The sequence below is a fragment of the Piliocolobus tephrosceles genome, chromosome 10, assembly GCF_002776525.5.
Source record: "Piliocolobus tephrosceles isolate RC106 chromosome 10, ASM277652v3, whole genome shotgun sequence".
Classification (NCBI taxonomy): Eukaryota; Metazoa; Chordata; class Mammalia; order Primates; family Cercopithecidae; genus Piliocolobus; species Piliocolobus tephrosceles.
Window position 1 is genome coordinate 118,378,787 of NC_045443.1, and position 23,542 is coordinate 118,402,328.

At 51.5% G+C, this 23,542-nt stretch overlaps 1 protein-coding gene across 3 annotated transcripts in view; it reads left to right on the forward strand.

The window, feature by feature from the left end:
- Positions 1-17,841, forward strand: part of CABP1 (calcium binding protein 1) — a 26,056-nt gene extending 8,215 nt beyond the window's left edge. The window contains exons 1-7 of one of the 3 annotated variants that reach the window (XM_023213103.2): positions 1,357-1,771; positions 7,107-7,286; positions 11,166-11,196; positions 11,483-11,626; positions 12,020-12,129; positions 12,361-12,508; positions 17,392-17,841. In XM_023213103.2, coding sequence (XP_023068871.1) covers positions 1,727-1,771; positions 7,107-7,286; positions 11,166-11,196; positions 11,483-11,626; positions 12,020-12,129; positions 12,361-12,508; positions 17,392-17,417 — 684 coding nt within the window. In that variant the 5' untranslated portion in view covers positions 1,357-1,726 and the 3' untranslated portion in view covers positions 17,418-17,841. Of the gene's footprint in view, positions 1-1,356; positions 1,772-7,106; positions 7,287-11,165; positions 11,197-11,482; positions 11,627-12,019; positions 12,130-12,360; positions 12,509-17,391 lie in introns of those variants that run through there. The other 2 variants (XM_023213149.2, XM_023213046.1) reach the window with 2 other exon arrangements.
- The last annotated feature ends 5,701 nt before the right edge of the window (positions 17,842-23,542 follow it).

The window sequence follows — 23,542 nt, forward strand, 5'->3', positions numbered from 1 at the left end:
CCTAGTCCTCCCTGTCCTTCCCATTCATCGGAGTCGGCTGACCCCTGCTTGGGTCTGCTTCCTTCATGCTGTTTCCAGGAGACACGCATCATCACCCTCTTTTCTGTTCTTTAGTCATCAATACCCGCCCCGCAGTCTCCTCCTCCTCCATCTCTCCCTCCAGAGGTTTGGCCCAAACAAGGCTGCTGAGTAACTCCCCTGATTAAACCATTGCGTGGTTCTCAGCAGCAGCACTGGCGAGGTCAAGGAGTTATCCAGGGACCTCCTTCCCAGCTCCCTAGGAGTGAGCACCCTCTGGGCAGCGCCCCCACCCATCTTCCTAACAGGAGTTCTGAGCAGCCACCCCACACGGGACAAAAGTTCCTGGGAAAGGAGGTTCTCCGGGCTGAAAACTGAGCTAGCGTGCAAGAATCTTCTGCATCGGGGGCCTGGGAGGAGTTCGGCTTCCAGTCTATCTCTGGTGCCCCCTGCTGGAGAAAGCTGGGTGCAGGAAACAGGGATGCTTGCACTCGGGGAATCTGGCTGGGGCTGTAGGTCTCAAACAGGACATCTGAGGAGTGAGATGAATTCATATCAAAACCGACCCTGGGGGGACGAGGAAGAGCCAGTCACCTAAAAGGCTCCAGCTGTGGGACCTCGAAGAGCGCTTCGTAAAGGGCTTCTTCTCTGCTCGGCACCCCAAGGAAGCTGGGGAGAGGTCTTTGCTCTGGATGAGGCAGGGGGCGAGAAGGAGGAGGTTCAGAGACCTTTTGTTCATGCCCTCTCTGCCTGCGCTGCCTCCGTCATGCTCCCCTCGGGGCCATCTCCTGGTTTCCTTTGGGTCGGAGATACTGCACACAGAGCAGAAGGATCTGATCTGACTGTTGGCTCATCTGCACTGCCGGCCCCCGAGCCTCGTCCCATTTCAGTGACAAGGCAAGTGTGAAAAATGGAGCATGATGGAGACGTCACCAGACCTCCCAGGCTCCCGACTGGAGCCGCAGCTCTCAATGCAGCTGGAATTGCCAGGGGCAGCGAGTGCTTGTCCAGCTTACTGCTCTTTGGAAGGGGCATTCATCTCCCTGAGTGCTTTGTGTGCATGCATGTGTGTGTGTGTGTTTGTGCGCATGTGTGTGTGTGCATGCACGTGTGTGTGTATGTGTGCATACAAGGCTGTGAGCTGTGCGGCAGGCACCCTAGCTTCGGGGACCCAAACTAGCCAGCTTCCCTTTCTGGGCCTGCTGGCCTAATTCCCAGCCGCAGCTGCCATTCTGGGCCCCCCTCCCTGAGGCCATCTCCCTGCAGATTTGGCAGCAGGGAAAGGAGGGGCTGAGAGAAGGGGAGAGAACCAGAGAGAGGACTGAGCGCTACTCTGATGTAGATGATCAGGCAGCCTTCTCCAGCTTGGCTGCCCTCTGCCATCAGCGCTCCAGGTGATTTTCCCTGTGCCCTGCACTCTCCCCTTCTGCTTTCATCTCCTTAAGAAAGTGCCCAGAGAGTTAAACCCACACACAAACACACACAATCCACCCAAAAAAAAAAAAAAAAAAAAAAAAACCAGAGAGCAGGAGCAGGCAGACAAGTGAGAGAGCACGCGCGCAAGAGAGGGCTCACATCCGTCCTGGAGGAAGAACGGCACAGACGGAGGGAGGCTGGGGTTGGCAGAGACTGGGACAGAAGTCCCTCAGCCCCCCAGGAGCCTCCTTCATGGACCCGGGGATCCCAAGAGGGGCTGCCTCAACTTAGGATGGGCAACTGTGTCAAGTCTCCACTGAGAAATCTCTCAAGGAAGGTATGTTTCTGGAGTTTCCAAGATCTGGGGCTGGGGATTGGGGGTCTTACCATCTGTCCCAGAGGTTGGGGACAGGAAGGGTGGCTGGAGCTTGCTACCCTTCCCAGGGGTTCTGTCCAGGGCTGCCTCCCTGCTCCTACCCCGGACACCCTCCTACTGCCGTTTTCTGTGTCCAGGCTTTGGGCATGGGGGTGAGAGTGCACCTGTGTTTGGGAATTTGCACAAGGCTTGGGAAAGAAACTGTGTAACTTTGGGGTTTCTGGGGTGTAAAATGAAAAGGGTGGAACCTTAAGATGTCAGCGAACTTGACTGGCACCTTAGTCATTCAAGGGGCTGGCCGAGTTCCTTAAAACCGGCAGAATCTGAAGACCCTTCCCAGCAGCAAGGCCAGGGACTCATTCATATCCTTTGAGGGTCTGTGAGCCTCTCTGATGACCTCTAAGCCTTCAGAATTATGGATTTTGAAGTAGATCTCATTGCTACTGAAAGGAACCAAACAGAATATATCCCCTTCTGCCCCACTGATTCTTGAGTTAAGTCAGAGTATCTCAAATAGGACCCGAGTGGTTTTAGGGCCCAGGAGTTTTTCCATTAAGAAGTAGGCTGCCTGGGCGATGTGTTGAGCAGGGGTTGTATATAAGTCACTTTCTGTAGTGGCTTTATCGCTCATACACTTGGAATGTTTTTTTTTCCAAAAATTCCTTTTAGAAAGAAAATGATCATCTCTAAAGCATCTTTCCTGCAAGGCTGGTTTTGCACCTATAGGGTTTTGGGTTAGGTGGGTTCTGCCTATTTTTCTAGCCCTCTGTAGCCAGGCCATAGAAGAGACTCAGCTATTATTTAAAGGAAGAGGGAATGATGGGGTGGTTTTCCTCCAATTCTTCCATTTTCCAGAAAAGGAACTTCATTGACATTCAGAGGGAGGGGTTAAGTGACTTACCTGTGGCCTCGGGCGAGCTGTTGGCGTCTCTATCCCCAACCCCATCCTATCTCGGTCAGTTTAACAGCCTCTCAATTTAGGACATTTCGGGCTTTTCTGCTTGTCGCCTTCCTCATTTGGCTAAGCTGCTCACATCAAATTCCTTCTCATCTTTGCTGCTCTTTGGATCCTTCCAAGGGCTTGTTGTTTCTTCCGTGCACGCCTCCCCCATAATCTGGTATCTTCTTAGGGGACTCTTCTGCATCGGAAGTGGCCTCCGCGCTCTTCCAGAGAAGCAGAAAGTGATCTGAATTAGCCCTTGTAATAGGTTCCATCCAGAGCCTGAGGAAGTGAACTTAAGAACAAGAATCATCCTTCTGTCCCCCCCATCCTCCCTTACACAACAACGTGCTTAAGAGTCAGACTACACAGGCCTCCTCTTTCTGGCCATGTGACCTTAGACAAATTACTTAACCTCTCTGTTCCTCGATTCCCTTGTCCATCCATCAGTTGGGCATACTAATATCCACCTCTTAACGTGATTCTGAAAATGAAATAAAGTTCTGTGCACAGTGGCTGGTCTATAATAGTCAATAAATGTTAGTATTCTTGTCATCATAATCATAATTGTTCCACTCCGGGTTTTAGAGAAGAGGGATGGAGGAGAAACAGGAAATAGGAGAGATTTTCAGTCCATAGAGTAAAAGAGAAAAAAAACTGACTGCATTCAATTTCATGTTTCTATCATATTCTTAATAATAGCTTTTTTTTCTAAATATCTACAACATACCTAATGCCTGTTATCTCATTTTCTCTTTTCTGCTACGTAGTCATTTTGGCTATTTTATAGAGAAAGAAGCTGGACTCAGAGATAGAGCCTTCCTGAGGTTACACAGTCAATAGGAAGCAGAGCTGGGATTTAAACCCTAGTCTGTATAAAATCAGAGCTGGCATTTTATTTTTATGTTTTCCTCTATGAGAGGCTGCCTCTCTCTTTCCCCTGCTGTCAGAAATGTTATTCATAGATTTCTGGATCTGACCTTAGAAGTCATCTAGTCCAAATTCCCGCTCAATGCATCAGTCCCCTCCCCGCTCACCAGGCTCTCCCTCATTCAGCTTCTCCTTGAAGACCTTCATTCAGCGAGAGGGAGCTTTGACGTGCATACTCTTGGCCAGCTTGTGTTATTAGAAAGCTGTCAGGTCATGAGGCACGCCTGCCCCTCCTGTTGCTATGCCACACTTAGGAGACGTCACCTTGGTGCCAGGAGAAATTGTCTGTCCATGGGCCGCTGCCCACTTGGCTTCCTGAGCAGTATTTGGGGAACTGGAAATGGTGAGAGGCAGCCTGCACCAGGCTCAGAGCTGGGCAGGACCAGGCTGTCAGGTGCCATCATTGGCCAGAGATGAATTGCAGCCTCTGGGGTAACTTGGTGCCAGGCGGTATTATGATCAAGAGATGCAGTGGAAATTCCCCAGCCACCACTGCTCCATTCTTCATGGGAGCAGATTCCTCTCTATCCTTCTCATTTCTTTCCTGATTGGCAGATGCTCCCCCACGTCCTTTGCAGCCAGAAGTAAATGCCTTCTGGCACCCAATATCTCTTAAATTACATCACTACCACCACCATCATCATCGCCATCATTGCCATCACTATGGCAACGCTATTTATTCACCTCCTTTTGCCATGCCCTAGCCACCATGCAGAGCACTTTGTGTGTATAACTCATTTACTAGTCGCAGGAATCCCGTGACTAGTCATGATCGTCTCCCGTGGTATGGAGAAGGAAACTGGAGCACAGAGAGGTGAAGTGACCTGCCCAAGGTCACACAGCAAGCAAATGGCAGAGCCAGAATTTGTCCCTAAGACTGTTTGAGCCCAAAGCCAGCAGACTAAATTGGCTCTTAAAGTTTTTTTTGTTTTGTTTTGTTTGTTTTGAGATGGAGTCTCGCTCTGTCACCCAAGCTGGAGTGCAGTGGTGCATCTCGGTTCACTGAAACCTCCGCCTCCTGGGTTCAGTGATTCTCCTGCCTCAGCCTCCCAAGTAGCTGGGATTATAGGCGCCCGCCACCACACCCAGCTAATTTTTGTATTTTTAGTAGAGATGGGGTTTCGCCATGTTGGCAGGCTGGTCTTGAACTCCTAACCTCAGGTGATCCACCCGCCTCAGCCTCCCAAAGTGCTGGGATGACAGGCGTGAGCCACCGCGCCCGGCCTGCCTCTCGGAGTTCTGTGCCACCTGCTGCCTCCCCGCCTTCCTAGGTTATGCCATCTCTGAGCCAAGTGCAGAAGATTCAGCCAGAAACAAAAACGCTGACTCTCTGAAGATACCTCCTGAGATTGGTTTCTGGGTTCGGCCAGTCACTGCCATCTCAGGCATGCTTTGATCCACTCTCCCAGATGGGAAGGTCTCTTGTTCTGCCTCGCTCTAGTCTTGTCTCGCTCTAGTCTAGGTCCCAGAAGTCTGAGTGAGTGAAGCCGAGGCTCTGAATCACAGCTGTTTGGGATATCAAACCGGGGGGGGGGGGCCCTTGGCCTGTCTGACATCCCTTAAGTTCTGGGATCACCTAAAACGGACATTTATGGCACTCATCGAACTTGGCCCTGGGACTGAGTTCCTTCACCTCCAGCCTGAGAAGCTGCTTCCCCTTGAGGAACCAGAATACTGCACCATCCTCTCTAGGCCTGGAAGGGGCTTAGGAAGATGGAAGGGCGTCTCGGTCGGTAGCCCCATAGGGCTTTAGGGAGAGGAAGCAGGAGCGGACATGGTGGGCAGGCGGTTGTTCTGCATCTCAGCCTGGAAGGACAGGCTGCCCCTAGGTTTTGGGATGTTCTCCTAGGCAGGGCCTTCTTTGCCCTGGAGGAATCTGGCTGCAAGTAGAATGCAGTGGGATGGAAGGATAGGGTGCGCAGACCTGCAGTTCTGAGACAAAGACAGCCCTCAGGGTTTCAGCTCCTGTCGCTCCTTGGGAAGGTCTTACTCTAGCCAAATCCCCCCACATTGAAGGAAGGTATGCAGGCTCCAGGCTGAAGGCAGAGTGCAGGAGCTGGATTCTGGAGAGGCACTGGGCATCCCGGGAGGTCGGGGAGAACTGAATGTTGTGTCTGGATGCTGCTGTTGTCCTAAGGGGAAGGTCTGTGGGCAGTGCTGACTTTTTATAGCTGCATGGGAACCTTCAGGGCGGAGGACCGGCTGGTCAGGGCCTGGGAGCACAGCTATATTAGGTAAGCAGAGAAGGCCCCTGCCTTAGCCTCTAGAGGTCCGGCACTCTGGGCCAGGCAGGGAGCCAGGGAAGGCGGGAGGGAGGAAAAGAACTGGTGGATGGTAGAGAGTATCTACTCTTGAAATCACAAACTGGGTGGAATCCTACCTACAGCTGTGCCTTGTGTGGCCCACCTGGTGCTTTAAATCAGATCTGGTTACACCGGGCTGGAGTTAAGTAGTCTACCTCTTCAGAGGAGGCACCATCTCAGGCTAGGTGCAGTGGCTCACGCCTGTAATCCCAGCACTTTGGGAGACTGAAGCAGGAGGATCACCTGAGGTCAGGAGTTTGAGACCAGCCTGGCCAACATGGTGAAACCCCATCTCTACTGAAAATACAAAAAATAATTAGCCCATACGGTGGCGGGTGCCTGTAAACCTAGCTACTCGGGAGGCTGAGGCAGGAGAATCACTTGAATCTGGGAGTCAGGTTGCAGTGAGCCGAGATCACACCACTGCACTCCAGCCTGGGTGACAGAGTGCACTAGCCACAAAAAAAAAAAAAAAAAAGGAGGGGGCACCTTCTCCACTTTGCCCCAGTACCCCCCTCTCACACCCTGCCTGCTTCATTTATGTCAGCAATGGTACCTGCGTGTGCAATCTCCGGTCTGGCAGAGCAGCCGAGCCTGGTCTGCATGCTGCCAGCTCCGATTGCCCTCACAGCCTTCCAGCGGGGATCTGGCTGGGGTAGGGCAAGTCCGTTTGGGAGCTGAGAGGAGTGACTTAGCCCTGGAGATTGATTGAACTGGGATGTTGGGAGCATTTTGGAAAAGGATATTGTTTCACTAGGCTCTGAGTGAACACTTGCCTTTGGTTAGAATAGAAGCCCCCCGCTGCTCCTGCCTCTTCATGCACATGGGTGTGTGAGTCTGTGCATATGTGTGCGCCTGTGTGTGTGTGTGTTTGTGCACGTGTGCATGTGCCACACAGAGGGCATCACATTCAGCTCTCGCCGGAACCACCATTTCCGTCAAGGATTGGAGACTCCGCCCGTTGGACCAATTTGATGCCTATGCACACTCAGGGCTCTCTGAACCCCGCTCCTTGACTCTCAGGGTCCCCTCTTGCGGAAAGCCCCTCCCGGGACCAGGAGCCAGGCTGGGCAGGGAGGTGACAACCTGCCTCTCTTTTGCATTTGCTTGGTGTTGGCTGAAGATGTGCCAGGAGGAACAGACCAGCTACATGGTGGTGCAGACGAGCGAGGAAGGGCTGGCGGCCGACACCGAGCTCCCAGGACCGCTCCTGATGCTGGCCCAGAACTGCGCAGTCATGCACAACCTGCTGGGCCCTGCCTGCATTTTCCTGCGCAAGGGCTTCGCTGAGAACAGGCAGCCTGTACGTAAGTTGGCCCAGTGGAGCCCGCTGAACTCGGCTTCACAGGGCGTGAGGAGGTGCTGGGAAGAAGAAGGAGTCTATACAGAGCTCACACCCCCAACTTGTGAATCTGATCCCCAAAGTTTTCCACTCATGGCTACAAAGTGCTGGTGAGTCCATATCCACCAGCAAAATAATAATAATAAAAATAATATCAGATACACTGTTATGAGCACTTACTAGGTGAGCCCTGTGCCTAGTGTGTTGGCGGACTGCCTTATTTAAGCCTCAGAGCAACTCTAAGAGGTAGGTGCTTTTATCGTCCCCATTTTACAGCTGAGAAAACTGACTTGGGCTGGGCACAGTGGCTCACACCTGTAATCCCAGCACTTTGGGAGGCCGAGGTGGGTGGATCACTTGAGGTCAGGAGTTTGAGACCAGCCTGGCCAACATGGTGAAAGCCCATCTCTACTAAAATGCAAAAATTAGCTGGGCGTGGTGGTGGGCGCCTGTAATCCCAACTACTTGGGAGGCTGAGGCAGGAGAATCGCTTGAACCCAGGAGGCAGAGGTTGCAGTGAGCCAAGATCGCGCCACTGCACTCCAGCCTGGGCAGCACAGTAAGACTCCATCAAAAAACAAAAGAAAGAAAGAAAGAAAAAAAGAAAGAGAAAGAAAACTGACTTGCAGAGGTCACATCCTCAAGGTAACAGCTTGGTGGTGGTAGAGGTAGGGTTCACACTTGGATAGTCGGACTCAAGAACCTCTTGTGCTCCTAATGACAACTCTGTATACGTGGCACTATCCGGTAGAACTTTCTACAATGATGGAAATATTCTAAATCCCGTGCTGTCTGATACAGTAGCCACTAGCCACATGTGGCTATTGACCACTTGAAATGTGGCTAGTGCAACTAAGGAACTGAATTATGGATTTTATGTTATTCTTACTCAAATTTACATAGCCACATGTGGCTAGCGGCTATTGAATTGGCCAGCTTTCTACAAGTAGCTAAATAGTTCAAAGAGAGGAGAGGACTAATGAGGATGTTATAGAGGTAAATATTTGTAGGTTGCATTTATTGAATGCCACATGCTAAACATTTTAATAGCTTGTCTCACTGAATGCACACTAAGGCCCTGTGAGGTGGGAAATGGTATTTTTTTTTTTTTTTTTTTTTTTTTTGAGACGGAGTCTCGCTCTGTCGCCCAGGCTGGAGTGCAGTGGCCGGATCTCAGCTCACTGCAAGCTCCGCCTCCCGGGTTCCCGCCATTCTCCTGCCTCAGCCTCCCAAGTAGCTGGGACTACAGCCGCCCGCCACCTCGCCCGGCTAATTTTTTGTATTTTTTAGTAGAGACGGGGTTTCACCGTGTTAGCCAGGATGGTCTCGATCTCCTGACCTCATGATCCGCCCGTCTCGGCCTCCCAAAGTGCTGGGATTACAGGCTTGAGCCGCCGCGCCCGGCCGGGAAATGGTATTAACCCATTTTACAGATGTGGAGACTGTGGCTCAAACAACAGAGTGACCTGCCTGAGGAAGCAGATCTGAGCTTCATACTCAGGTCTGTCTGCCTCTAGGGCCCAAGTGCGTCTCCCCAACCACGTGAATTGGGGAGAAAGGCATGTTCCTGCACCACATTCCCACCTGACCCTGAGTTGCTGCACGTGATCTTCCTGGCACATTAGTGAGCATCCCTGGCTCTACTCCAGGGCAGAGAACACACATCGCTACTGCTGTGCACGGGGAGTGTGATCCGAGGACCAGCCGTCAGTGCTCAGCAGACCAGCTCTGGTGGCGGGCACACCCCGTGAAGGGGCACCCGGCTTTGCCGCCCCCTGGGCTCTGGGTGTACAGGAGGAACGGAAGGGGCTGCGATGGAGTCAGCAATGCCTGTTCCTCCTGAGTCCTGCAGAACTGGGCCCTGGAGAAGTGGGAGGCTGCTTAAGGCCTGATGCATGGGGTCCTAGGGAGTGTGCTCTGCACATATGTGTACACACGTGCTAACTCGCTTGCTTTCACTGACTGCTGGGATGACCCGTTGCACAAAACATCCTTTTTGGTCACCCAAGAACGTCTAGGAGCATATGGGTTTGTGTTGGAATGGCTGTGACCTACCCTTGAGCCAGGCACCATGACCAGCTTTTTGTTTGTTTGTTTGTTTTTGAGACAGAGTCTGACTCTCTTGTCCAGGCTGAAGTGCAGTGGTACAGTCTTGGCTCACTGCAATCTCTGCCTCCCAGGCTCAAGTGATTCTCCTGCCTCAGCCTCCCGAGTAGCTGGGACAACAGGCGTGCACCACCGTGCCTGGCTAACTAAAACAGGTGTTTTTTTTTTTTGTAGAGATGAGGTCTCACTATATCGCCCAGGCTGGTCTCGAACTCCTGGCTTCAAGTGATCCTCTTGCCTTGGCCTCGCAAAGTGCTAGGATTATAGGCGTGGGCCACCGTGCTTGGCCCATGGCGAACTTTATAGGCGAATGTCCATGCAGTCATCTTGGAGACACGCCTCCCTTCGGGTGACTCCTGGCGGAGCTGGGAGCTTGCAGCCTGCTCCCTCCAAGCTCACACACACTCTCAACGCTGTCCTGCCACGCAGAGCCACCTCTGAGCTCTTGGTCCTATGTACCTGAGATGTGACTCAGCAGCCCTTCCCTTTCTAGATGATCTGCAGATTTTCTGGTGTTGTCTTTTGTCCTGGGGCCAGTTTGGAGTGACTGTCTCCACCCACCCTGGCCCCGTTGGCTGGAACGGCCTGCATGCACAGTGGAGGTGCCACGCGCTCACTATGGCGTGCCCGCATGTCTGTGTTCACGAGAGGTATGCCCATAGCTGTGTGAGCCTCTTCAGGATGGGCACACCTGCTTGGTGTTCTCCCTGCCCAAAGGCAGAGAGCTGCAACACGGGGGAGGCTGGACACTGAAGGCCACTTTTAGAGTGTACTAACCAGGTCCAGCTGGGCACCTGTACCCATTTCATGCCCGTCTGTCTCCCTCCTGGGCAGGCCTGGGACAACTGGCACCTCACCAACCTGAGCTTCCTCCAGGCCTGCGCCTTGGAGACATCTCTGCCATCTGTTCTGATGCCTGGATTCGGGGTTGCCTTGATTGCCCAGGAGACCTGGGCACTACTTGTGGTTGGAGACATGTGCTTTTTGGACCCTGGCTGCAGCCAGACGCACTGGTGGCCCCTGGGGTCCTATATGGTGTCCTGTGACAGGGCAACCTATAGGGATGGGGCTCAAATTGGAGAAGGTGGGGCAGTGCCTGGGAAGCAGGCACAGCCCCATTCTGCTGCCACGTCTCCTCCTGACTCCTCCCTGTCCTCCTACCCCCACTTCAGGACAGCCCTGCCTTCTCTCCCCTCTGGCGCCTCATCTGTTGTCTTGCAGCCTCTGTCGCCCTGCTCTTCCTGTTTCACTGGGTGGTGCTCTCTTCTCCCTGTTGTGGCCTCCCTGGACCCTGTTTTATTTGCAGGTTTTTGCCACCAGACCAACTCTGTTCCCTGACTCATTCTTTTTGTTTTTTTTTTTTGAGACAGGGTCTCACTCTGTTGCCCAGGGTGACAGAGTGCCATGGTACCATCACAGCTCACTACAGCCTCAAACTCCTGCTCATCCATTCTTGTATCTGGAACAAGGGGCTGGAGGCGCAGAGGTTCTGTGCCCAGGCTGGTGGGGCTGGTGGCTCCTTGGGAATCTCTTGTTAGTGGCCCAGGAGCTTCCATGTCTAAGCGAGATGTGGGGCTTTCTTTTCCCCTCAAGGATCCGATCCAGGCACACTTCTGCTGCATCCTCGTCACCTCCTACCCAGTGCCTGCTGCCACTTGGATGGCCCCCAGGTTAGATATTTTGTGACTTCCAGATCCCTTGTCGCGGCTAATAGGACATGTTCTTTTGTTTCAGGATAGATCACTGCGACCAGAGGAAATCGAAGGTAAAACTTGGCCCCTTGGGGGAAGGACTGCCTAACCCTCCATGAAGGTGTGGGAAGGGAGGTTGATGGGAAGAGAGGCCCCTGGGAATGGGGCCTGGTGCAACACGGGCTATCTTCTGTGAAACCAGCTGCTGAAGGTGTGCACAGAAGGCAAGAGAAATACCCCAGCATCCTGGGAAGCTCCTGGGCCCCTCTTTCCACGCTGGTGGGCCTTTGGGCTGCCTTTGCCCACAGAGGATCTGCAGGTCCTACCCCCAATGACATCCACCTTTGCTCACTTCCCCAGAGCTCCGAGAGGCCTTCAGAGAATTCGACAAGGACAAGGATGGCTACATCAACTGCCGGGACCTGGGCAACTGCATGCGCACCATGGGCTACATGCCCACTGAGATGGAGCTCATCGAACTGTCCCAGCAGATCAACATGAACCGTGAGTCCCTCTACCAGGCACCTGTGTCCCTTCCGGTCCTCACCCTTGCTGTCCTCTGCAGTCAGACAGGACTGGCTTCAAATTCTGCATCCACCTCTTTCCAGCTCTGTGATCTGGGGCCAACCACTTACCCTCTCTGAGCCTCAGTTTCCTCACCTGTAAAATGAGGGCCGAACTGGAGGAGTGGAGCCCAGAAAGTAGATTAGGGAATATCTGTAAAACAGCCCAACAACTGGCTCACAGGAAGAACTGAACAGAGGGCTCCTGTTATTATTAAGTTTTTCTCTGTCTGATGAGCAGTTCAAGGAGGGGTTGCCCATTCTGTCAGTTGTCTACTTGGAGACAGGGAATGGGTATTATCGGGGATGACCTAGCCCTTTCCTCTTTTTCCAGTGGGTGGCCACGTAGATTTTGATGACTTCGTGGAGCTAATGGGGCCTAAACTCCTGGCAGAGACAGCAGATATGATTGGTGTAAAGGAACTGCGAGATGCTTTCCGAGAGGTAACGGGCAGAGGCAGGCAGGCATGGGGGCAGCTATTGGAATCCTATCTGCAGGATAAATACTTCAAAAGAAGCCTGAGCCTCAAGTCCCAGATCAGGGGAGGGAGCTTGGGCAGAGAAAGGTCTCTGGTAAAGGGGGGAAATGACACTGGAGAAGGAGCTCAACTTTGGGACCTGATGCTGCCAATCGCCATGTTGGAGCGACCTCTCCTTCCTTCCTGCCTTCTCTAGTTTGACACCAATGGTGATGGGGAAATAAGCACCAGTGAGCTGCGAGAGGCTATGAGGAAGCTCCTGGGCCATCAGGTGGGACACCGAGACATAGAGGAAATTATCCGAGATGTGGACCTCAATGGGGATGGACGAGTGGACTTTGAAGGTAGGTGGGGCTTGAAAGTGGGAGAGAAGTAAGCCAGCCGTGGCCATCCATGGAGCCCTCCAATTGTGTATCCATCATGTAACCTATCAATCCACCCTAACTTTCCAACCCCCAGCCCTTTCATCCTCCTATCCCTCCACCCATGCCCCCCTCTAATCCACCTCCCATTCCTTCCCTATGCATCTCTTCATGCATCTATCCATCCATCCATCTATCCATCCTCTACCTTTCCATTCATCTGTCCATTTATCCATCCATTCATCTACCTATCTATCCATCTGTCCATCATCCATCCATCCATTTTCTACCCATCTATCCATCCATCCATCCTCTACCTATCCATCCATCTGTCCATTTATCCATCCATCCATTCATCTACCTATCTATCTGTCCATCATCCATCCATCCATTTATCCATTCATCCATCCATTCATCCATCCATCCATCTATCCATCCATCCATCCATTCATCCATTTGTCTACATATCTGTCCATTTGTCTACATATCTATCCATCTGTCCATCCATCCATCCATCCACCCACCTATCCATCCATCTGTGCATCCATTCATCTACCTATTCATCTATCTGTCCATCTTTCCATATCTGTCTCTCTGTCTCTCCATCTTTTCTTTTTTTTTTTTTTTTTTGAGACAGAGTCTTGCTCTGTCACCAGGCTGGAGTGCAGTGGCACCATCTTGGCTCACTGTAACCTCTGCCTCCCAGGTTCAAGCGATTCTTCTGCCTCAGCCTCCCAAGTAGCTGGGGCTACAGGTGCAAGCCGCCATGCCCGGCTAATTTTAAAAAAAATTTTTTTTGTATTTTAGTAGAGGCGGGGTTTCACCATGTTGCCCAGGCTGGTCTCAAACTCCTGAGCTCAGGCAATTCACCCACCTCAGCCTCCCAAAGTGCTAGGATTATAGGCATGAGCCACCGTGCCCGGCCACCAGGAGGGCTTTTATCGTGTTCTTTACCTGGGCTAAGTTCTGTTAGTCCAAGGGACATTCTTCATGACCCGACAGTGGGACTCCTTCCTCTAGCACCTTCCCTGGTTCCTCAAATTGAACTTCTTCTTTTCTGGGTTTTCACAGCATTTCAGACTCACCTGTTCTTCACACTGACCCCTAACTGCTGGTTAGAGTTGTCTTCCCAATTGACTCTGAACTTTGAAAGAAGAACCCTATTTTTTAAATATCTGCATTTCCTGCGTAACACCGCTAGTGTTCAGTAAAAGGTTATTTATTTATTTATTTATTATTTTAAGACAGGGTCTTGCTCTGTCACCCAGGCTGGAGTGCAGTGGCGTAATCGCGGCTCACTGCAATCTCTGCCTCCCGGGTTCAAGTGATTTTGTGCCTCAGCCTCCCGAGTAGCTGGGACTATAGGTGTGCGCCACCACGCCCGGCTAATTTTTTGTATTTTTAGTAGAGACAGGGTTTCACCATGTTGGCCAGGCTGGTCTCGAACTCCTGGCCTCAAGTGATCCACCCGCCTTGGCCTCCCAAAGTGCTGGGATTACAGGCATGAGGCACAGCACCCAGCCTCAAAGGCTTTCTTTTTAAAGAATCAATAATAATCATAATAGTTACCATTTACTGTACACTTATGTGCAGTCATTGTACTAAGTAGCTTTACACATATTATTACATTTAATTACCACAGTGACCCTATGGGTTGCATTATTATAACCTCGTGTTACAGATGAGGAAACTGAGGCTCAGAGAAGTAATAGAACTAGCTCAAGATTGCCTGCCTATTAAGAGGCAGAGCTGGGGCACAGCCCCAGGCCTGAAATCACAGCAGAATGCAGTCTTGTGCATGACACCACGCGAGGCACTAGGGGATACAGGGAAAGGGTAAAATGTTGACTCTGCGCACCAGGAACTTGCATGCTGAGCAGAAAGACGAGATAAGCATGTGCCAGAGATTGTGAGTGTCCAGAACACAAAGGTTGGGAGGTTTTCTCTCAGTCAGCCTTCAAGGCCGGGGAGCGTGGATAGTTGGATAGAAGGCTTTATTGTCACCAGATCCGAAAATCTCAGGTCTCCCTGTATCCAGGTAGTGCCCACCACAGATGATAGCCTTGCTCTTGAAAGCCTGGCATCCCCCATTCAACCTACGAAGATGCATTGTAAATCTGCTGTGTGCTAAGATCTGGTCTCTGCCTTGAAGAACCCAAGCCCAGCAAGAAAACCAGAGAAAACAATAGCATAATCCATGTGTGCTGGGGGAACAAAGGGGGCTGCGATAGAGGGGGCACCTGTGCCAGGCTGCAGAGAGGGATTAGGGAAGACTTCCTGGAGGAGGTTATAAACAATCAGAGCCCCCCAAAATGAGAAGAGCCATCAGGTGAGTGGGAAGGGCAGGTATTTACCCAAATGAGTTGAAAACCTATGTCCACACAAGTCTGTACATAGCAGCTTTATTCATAATTGTCTTTATTCTGCTTATAGCAGCTTTATTCATAATTGTCCCAACTTGGAAATAACCAAGGTGTCCTTTCAGTAAGTGACGGATAAATAAACTGTGGTACATCCAGACAATGGGATATTGCTCAGTGCTAAAAAGAGATGAGCTAGGCCCGGTGCGGTGGCTCACGCCTGGAATCCCAGCACTTTGGGAGGCTGAGGTTGGTAGATCACTTGATGCCAGGAGTTTGAGACCAGCCTGACCAACATGGTGAAACCCTGTCTCTATTAAAAATACAAAAAAATTAGCTGGGTGTGGTGGCACGCACCTGTAATCCCAGCTACTTGGGAGGCTGAGACACAGAATCACTTGAACCCGGGAGGCGGAGGTTATAGTGAGCTGAGATGGCACCACTGCACTCCAGCCTGGGCGACAGAGCAAGGCTCTGTTTCAAAAAAAAAAGAGAGAGAGAGAGAGAGAGAGATGAGCTATCTAGCCATGAAAAGACGTGGTGAAGAGGGGACACAAATACATATTACTAAGTGAAAAGCCAATCTGAAAACACTGCATACCATATGATTTCGTCTATATGACATTCTGGAAAAGGCAAAACTATGGAGTCAGTAAAAAGATCAGTGGTTGCCAGGGGTTGGGGGGAGGGAGGGATGAATAGGCAGAGCAGAGAGGATTTTTAGGGCAGTGAAACTATTCTGTATGAGGCCAGGTACAGTGGCTCATGCCTGTAATCCTAGCATTTTAGGAGGCCGAGGCAGGAGGATCACTTGAGGTCAGGAGTTCGAGACCAGCTTGGGCAACAGGGCAAAATCCCGTCTCTACTAAATACACAAAAACAAAATTAGCCAAGCATGGTGATGCATGCCTGCAGTCCCAGCTACCTGGAGAGTTGAGGCAGGAGGATTGCTTGAGCCTGGGAGGTCGAGGCTACAGTGAGCCGAGATTGTGCCACTGTACTCCAGCCTGGGTGACAAAGTGAGACCCTGTCTCAAAAATAAATAAAAAGAAAAAGAAACGATTCTGTAAGATGCAATAGCAGAGGATGCATGTCATTATACGTTTGTCCGAACTCATAGAATGTGCATCGCCAGCAGTGAACCCTGATGTAAACTGTGGTCTCCGGATGATAGCAATGTGTCGGTGCAGGTCGCTCAGTTATAACAAATGCACCCTCTGTGTGGAATGTGGTCGGGGTGGGAGGCTATGCATATGTGGGGACAGGGGTTGCAGAAAAAAATCTCCATACTTTCTACTCCATTTGGCTGTAAACCTAAAATTGCCCTTAAAAAAAAAGAGAGACCAGGCGCGGTGGCTCACGCCTGTAATCCCAGCACTTTGGGAGGCTGAGGTGGGCGGATCACGAGGTCAGGAGATCGAGACCATCCTGGCTAACACGGTGAAACCCCATCTCTACTAAAAATACAAAAACTTAGCCGGGCATGGTGGCGGGCGCCTGTAGTCCCAGCTACTGGGGAGGCTGAGGCAGGAGAATGGCGTAAACCCGGGAGGCGGAGCCTTGCAGTGAGCCGAGATCACACCACTGCACTCCAGCCTGGGCAACAGAGCAAGACTCTGTCTCAAAAAAAAAAAAAAAAAAAAGAGAGAGAGAGAAAGAGAGAGAGAGAGAAGGGGCTGGGCACGGTGGCCACACCTGTAATCCCAGCACTTTGGGAGGCCAAGGCAGGAGGATTTCTAGAGCCCTGGAGTTTGACGTTACAGTGAGCTATAATCATGCCACTGCACTCCAGCCTGGGCGACAGGCGAGACTCTGTCTCTACATTAAAAAAAAAAAAAAAAAAAAAAAGAAGAAGAAGGGGGAGGGTACAGGTTGGGCTTTCAGAAAAGCTAAGAGGAGACCAGCCTGGCCAACATGGTGAAACCCTGTCTCTACTAAAAGTACAAAAATTAGCCCAGTGTGGTAGTGCACACCTGTAGTCCCAGCTACTCGGGAGACTGAAGCAGGAGAATTGCTTGAACCCAGGAGGTGGAGGCTTCAGTGAGCTGAGATTGCATCACTGCACTCCAGCCTGGGGGACAGAGGGGGCCCCCGTCTCAAAAAAAAAAAAAAAAAAAATGCTGAGAAGTGAGAGGAGAGAGAGAGAGAGCGCCAGCTGCATTGAGGGGCCGAAAAGAAGATCTGCGTAGTTGGAGCACACAGGTTGGGAGTTAGCCCGAGAGATGTGGCTGGAGATGTCAGCTAGGGCCAGATCAGGGAGGGCCATGAGGCTGTGTGAGGAAATTGGAGATTTTCCAGTGGAGAGCCATGGGACGTTTACACAGGGATCAGATCCGCAGATTAGAACACTCTAGCTGGCTGCTGTGTCGATGGATTGGAGGGAGCAGAATGGATGGGGGACCAGCACAGAGTTGGGGCAGTGGCAATGGGGAGGGGTCTGAAGGCAGCACCCTGGGGAGGCCTTTGGCTGCTGCTTGCTCCCCAGCTGCTCCTCTACCCTTCTAGAGTTTGTCCGGATGATGTCCCGCTGAGGCCGCAGGGGCCCCTCCAGGACTGCCAAGCTCCCAATGGCGGGGCGAAGAGGAGCCAGAGCTTGCCTCACCTGCCGTAGCCGCCGAGAGCCCAGGATGTATTGGCGGATGGGGCCTGCCTGCACCCCGGGGAGGCGCCCACCCAGGACCCCCACCCTTCCGCACTGTGAAAGACTCACTCCTGCAACTGGAAAGCGGGGGCGCCCGCCGATGAGGAGGCCACCGTGCCAAGCCGGCAGAGGTCGTGCCAGGCGCCAAGGGCCATGTGCCCAGCTGCTGCTGGCTGGGTGGGCCAGGGAGCCCGCCAGCAGATCCCACACAGCATGTCCGCCCCAGGGCAAAGCCTCCCACCTTCGCTCTGCGCCCGTCCCAGCTCGCCTCAGCCCTGTTATCTCAGAACCAATAAAAATATTTCCAAGAGCAAGACGGCCGTCATGGTCTTTCCTCCTTGGGCCTGGTTAGATGACCCTCCCGTTTCCTGCGCACCAACTGCGTAACCAGAACCAGCTGTCCTGAGCACCAACTGCATACCCAGAACCAGCTGAGCATTTCTGCATCTGGCATTTTTTATTTGTTTATTTATTTCAAAACGAAGTCAGATGAGGGTTCTTTTGACCTTCCTATGTTTTCTGTTTTAAGACAGGGTTTAGCTCTGTCACCTGGGCTGGAGTGCAGTGGCATGATCTCGGCTCACTGTAACCTTCACTTCCCAGGTTCAAGCGATTCTCCTGCCTCAGCCGCCCAAGCAGCTGGGATTACAGGCGCCCGCCACCATGCCTGGCTAATTTTTTGTATTTTTAGTAGAAATGGGCTTTCACCATGTTGGGCAGGCTGGTCTCAAACTCCTGACCTCAAGTGATCTGCCCGCCTTGGCCTCCCAAAGTGCTGGGATTCCAGGCATGAGTCTCCTTGCCTGGCCAACATACATTTATTGAGGACCTATTATATTATACTCGGTGACTTCCATTCTCATCCGTGGGCCAGAACCTGGGACTGCTAAGGGAGACTGAAGAATGTAGTCAGTTATTTAGCTGGGTGCTCAGCTTCCCCAAACAAAATCAGGTTCTATAAGAAGAGAAGCATCCAGCAGAGTCTGTATCACTTCTGACTTTCTGGAAATTCCATACTGGTTGGAGAGACAGACATGAGAGAAACACATCACATAGGATTACAAATTGTGATACTGCTATTAAGTAAAAATATAGGGACCTTTGGCAGGATATAATAAGGAGGACTGGCCTCCTCTAGGGAGGTCAGAAAAGGCTTGGCTAAGGAAGTGAAGACAAGGGTTTTGCCCAGGAGGAAATCCCAGTGTGTGCGGACAGACAGATAATAGATACAGCTACCATTGGCCAGGCGCAGTGGCTCACGCCTGTAATCCCAGAACTTTGGGAGGCCGAGGCGGGAGGATCACTTGAGTTCAGGAGTTCAAGACCAACCTGGCCAAATGGTAAAACCCTGTCTCTACAAAATAGAAAAATTAGCCGGGTGTGGTGGCACGCGCCTGGAGTCCCAGCTACTTGGGAGGCTGAGTCAGGAGAATTGCTTGAACCCAGGAGGTGGAGGCTGCAGTGAGCCAAGATCACGCCACTGGGTGACAGAGCGAGACTCTGTCTAAAAAAAGAAAGAAATAGCTGCCATCCTCTCTGCTGAGTGGGAAGATGTGTAGCCAATAGGCCCAGGGTTTGCTTGCTGTGTGACTTAGGGCCAGTCGCATCTCCTCTCTGAACCTCAGTTTCCTTATGTGTGTAATGTGGGGATGATAAAGGATGGGGTCAGTGCATAGCAAATGCCCTTAGGGCATTGCATGGCATCGCACACCCCAGGGACTGCTATTCAGACTGCAGTGGAATCATGCAATTGAAAAGACCCATTGTAATTCATTTCTATAAGCGAAGTCTTAAAGGAGCCCAAAGGAGAAATTTGTGGGTAGAAGTTGTTCAGAGTCTCAGACAGGCTTGGGGCATACTTGGGCAGGTGTGTGGCGTGGCCGGTGTACCTCAAGCCATTGGTTCCCAAACCTTAGCATACAGCAGAATCGCCTGGAGCATTTGTGAAGCCCAGATCTGGGCCACCCCCGCAGTGATTCTGATCCTATGTCTGGGGTGCGGTCCATGAATGTGCATTTCTTACAAGTTCCCAGAGGATGCTGATGCTGCCAGTCTGTGGACAACAAGCTGAACGGCACTGCTGTAAATCCTAGACACAAGGGAGGCTGGTGTGCCTCCGGGCAGCCGGGGGGAGGCTGCAGGGCTGACGGCTGGGGGTGGGAGGTGGGCAGAGCATCCCCTGTCCCCTGTGTTACCGCAGAGGGAGGATGCGTATTCTCAGACCTGGCAGGGAATGTGGAGGATCGTGGGCCCCAGTCAGAGGCCCGGGTAATCCTCATGTCCCCGAGGTCAGTGGGGCTGGGAGCTCCAAATTCACTTTAATAATCCAATTCTGAGACTAAGCCCTTGGCTGTGTGCCCTGCTAGGCAGCCCTGCAGCCCTGCCTGCCTCTGTACTGGCTTGGCTCTGACCAGAGACTCCAGAGTTTCACTGTTTCAGAAACACAATGGACTTGTAGGGCAATCTGCAGGAAGAGGGCTTCTGTAGACATCTCTATCAGCTGCAGGGGGAGCCCCCAGGAACACCACTCCGGACAGACTTACGGATAAACTAGGACTCCTTCGTCCCCAGCGTGTGGCTGCCTGAAATCAAAGGCGTGGGAAGCCTGGCCAACATGGTGAAACCCCGTTGGTACTAAAAATACAAAAATTAGCCAGGCGTACTGGTGCCTGACTGTAATCTCAGCTATTAGGGAATTTGAGGCAAGAGAATTGCTTGAACACGGGAGGCGGAGGTTGCAGTGAACCGAGATCACACCACTTCACCCTAGCCTGGGCGACACAGTGAGACTCTGTCTAAAAAATAATAATAAAATCATAGATATGCCAGTTGTGATAAAGGAAGTGGAGAATGTAGCCAGGCTACTGTCCAGAGGCCCCTTCACACTCAGGGTAGGGGGGCCCAGGGCAGGCCTCCTGCCTTCTCCCATGCTGAAGCTAGGACTCCTCCCCATTAATTTGTCTTTTTGTTGGTTTGTTCATTTTAAAATTATTTTTGTTTGCTTTTGTTTTTTATTTTGGCTCCCGCCAGGAAACGATCGTTTGTTTGTTTGTTTGTTTGTTTGTTTGCTTTGCTTTGTTTCTTTGTTTATTTGAGAGACAGGGTTTCACTCTGGCGTCTAGGCTGGAGTACGGTGGTGGGCTCATAGCTCACTGCAGGCTTGAACTCCTTGGCTCAAGCGATCCTCCTGCCACAGCCTCCTGCATAACTAGGACTACAGAGACACACCAGCTGATTTTTACATTTTCTTGTAGAGACAGGATCTCAATCTGTTGTCCAGGCTGGTCTTGAACTCCTGGCCTCAAGGCATCCTTCCACCTCAGCTTCCCAAAGTGGTGGGATTACAGGTGTGAGCCACAGTGCCCAGCAACTGGTCTTATATTTGGGGGTTCCTAGCATGATTGTTTGAAGAAAGGGCTCTGAGACTTTTCCAGGACTGGGATGCACTTTCCTAGGCAGGAGTTCTTTCTGCAACCTGCACCACCACCTTTCCTGGCGGGAGCTCTCAGTGTGTCATCTTAGAAAAGCTCTTTGTCTAAGTCCGAGGAAGGTGGCTCACGCCTGTGATCCCAGCACTTTGGGAGGCCGAGGTGGGGGGATCACTTGAGGTCAGGCGTTCAAGACCAGCCTGGCCAACATGGTGAAACTCCCTCTCTACTAAAAATACAAAAATTAGCCAGATGTGGCGGTGCAGGCCTGTAATCCCAGCTACACAGGAGACTGAGGGACGAGAATCACTTGAACCCAGGAGGCAGAGGTTGCAGTGAGCGGAGATTGCACTGCACTCAGCCTGGGTGACAGAGTGAGATTTTGTCTCAAAACAAAAACCAAAAAAATAAGCTCTTCTATTGTGCCTGGGTTTGCCTCCTGCTGACTCATAAAGGCCAATTTGTCTGCTCGTTCATGCACACATGCACTTGATGTTTATTGAGCTCCTACTATGTGCCAGGCCCCCTGCAAGACTTCCTATCCTCAAGGAGTTCGGACTCTAGCAGGGGAAATAGATCAGAAACCAGACAAATATAATCTAGTGGCCTAAGTGCTACTTATTAGTAGTACCCACTAGGTTAGCCTAGGGCCCTGGAGGTACATAAAAGGCACCCAATTCAATCTGGTGGCTGGTGTGGGGAGGAATGGATAGATCTACTAGGACCTCAAGGATCAGCAGTGCTTAGTTAGGAGAGGTGGGCAGGTGGGGTGGGCATGGTGGCTCATGCCTGTAATCCCAGCACTTCAGGAGGCCAAGGTGGGCGGATCACTTGAGTTCAGGAGTTCGAGACCAGCCTGGCCAAATGGTGAAACACCATCTCTACTAAAAATACAAAAATTAGCCAGGCATGGTGGTGCGCACCTGCATTCCCAGCTACTCGGGAGGCTGAGGCAGGAGAATCACTTGAACCCGGGAGGCAGAGGTTGCAGTGAGCCAAGACTGCACCACTGCACTCAGCCTGGGAAACAGAGCAAGACTCTGTCTCAAAAAAAAAAGAAGAAGAAGAAGAAGCGGTGGTCAGGGGCACAATTTCTGGTCTGGGAACAGCATATGCAAAGGCCCTGAGGTAATGGAGAGTGTGGCCCTTTTGGGAAACGAAGTGGAATTTTGTCTAACTGAGGTACTAGGTTGGAGAGAGGAGCAGAGAGAGGTGACGCTCAACAGGGAGGCAGGACCCCATCCCTCCACAGACCTTGGAGTGTGGAGAGGCTCAGATGGGAATTCTGAGGGGTGCCTTCTGGCATTAGCCAGGCCACGGGCACAGAAGCGCTGGTGCGATGAAGGGCTCATCTTTGGGGACAAATCTGTCCAGAAGATAGAAGAAAACCCAGGCAGCTGAGGGTAGCTGGGAGGTGTCCCCATAGCAGTGTGGTTAAAAGCATTAGCTCTGATCCAAAAGCAGAGCCAGGCTGGGTGTAGTGGATTGCGCCTGTAATCCTAGTGCTTTGGGAGGCTGTGGTGGGAGGAGCACTTGAAGCCAGGGGTTCAAGACCTGCTTGGGCAACGTAGTGAGACCTCATCTCCACAAACAATTTTAAAAATTAGCCAGGTGTGGTCGCATGTACCTATAGTCCCGGCTACTTGGGAGGCTGAGGTGGGAGAACTGCTTGAGCCCAGGAGTTCGAGTCTGCAGTGAGCTATGATCATGTCACTGTAGTCCAGCCTGGACAACTGAGCGAGACCCCATCTCAAAAATAAACAAACAAAAATACCAGAAATCCAGACATTAGAGACCACGGATGAGAGAACACAACATCAACCCCTGGGGTTGCTGAAGGGATCAAATCTGAATCTGATCATGCCTTGAGATCCAGCTGACAATTTGCAAAAAATCCAGGGGCAGAGAAACATGTTGAGCTGTACCATGAGGAGGACATCAGTTTTTGACATACACAAGCTCCAAACTGGAAAAACAATACAGGTCAAATGGCTCACATTCTTCAAAGCAAATTACAAGAAAAAGAAAGAGATAGGCTGGGTGTGGTGGCTCACGCCTGTAATCCCAGCACTTTGGGAGGTCAAGGCGGGTGGATCACCTGAGGTTGGGAGTTCGAGACCAGCCTGACCAACATGGAGAAACCCCATCTCTACTAAAAATACAAAATTAGCCGGGTATGGTGGCTCATGCCTGTAATCCCAGCTACTCGGAAGGCTGAGGCAGGAGAATCGCTTGAACCCAGGAGGCAGAGGTTGCGGTGAGTTGAGATCGCGCCATTGCACTCAGCCTGGGCAACAGGAGCAAAACTCCGTCTCAAAAAAAAAAAAAAAAAAAAAAGATGGAGAGAGAGAACTTATAGATCAAAAGAGACTAAAAAGTATAGTGTTTTAAAAAGTGGACCTGACTAAATGACAGTATCTAGGGATGTGCACTTGGGTGAAAAAAAAAACAAAACCAAACACAAAGAAACCCAAATGAGTCCGGGCGCAGTGACTCACGTCTGTAAGCCCAGTACTTTGGGAGGCCGAGGTGGGTGGATCACTTGAGGTCATGAGTTCAAGACCAGCCTGGCCAACATGGCAAAAAC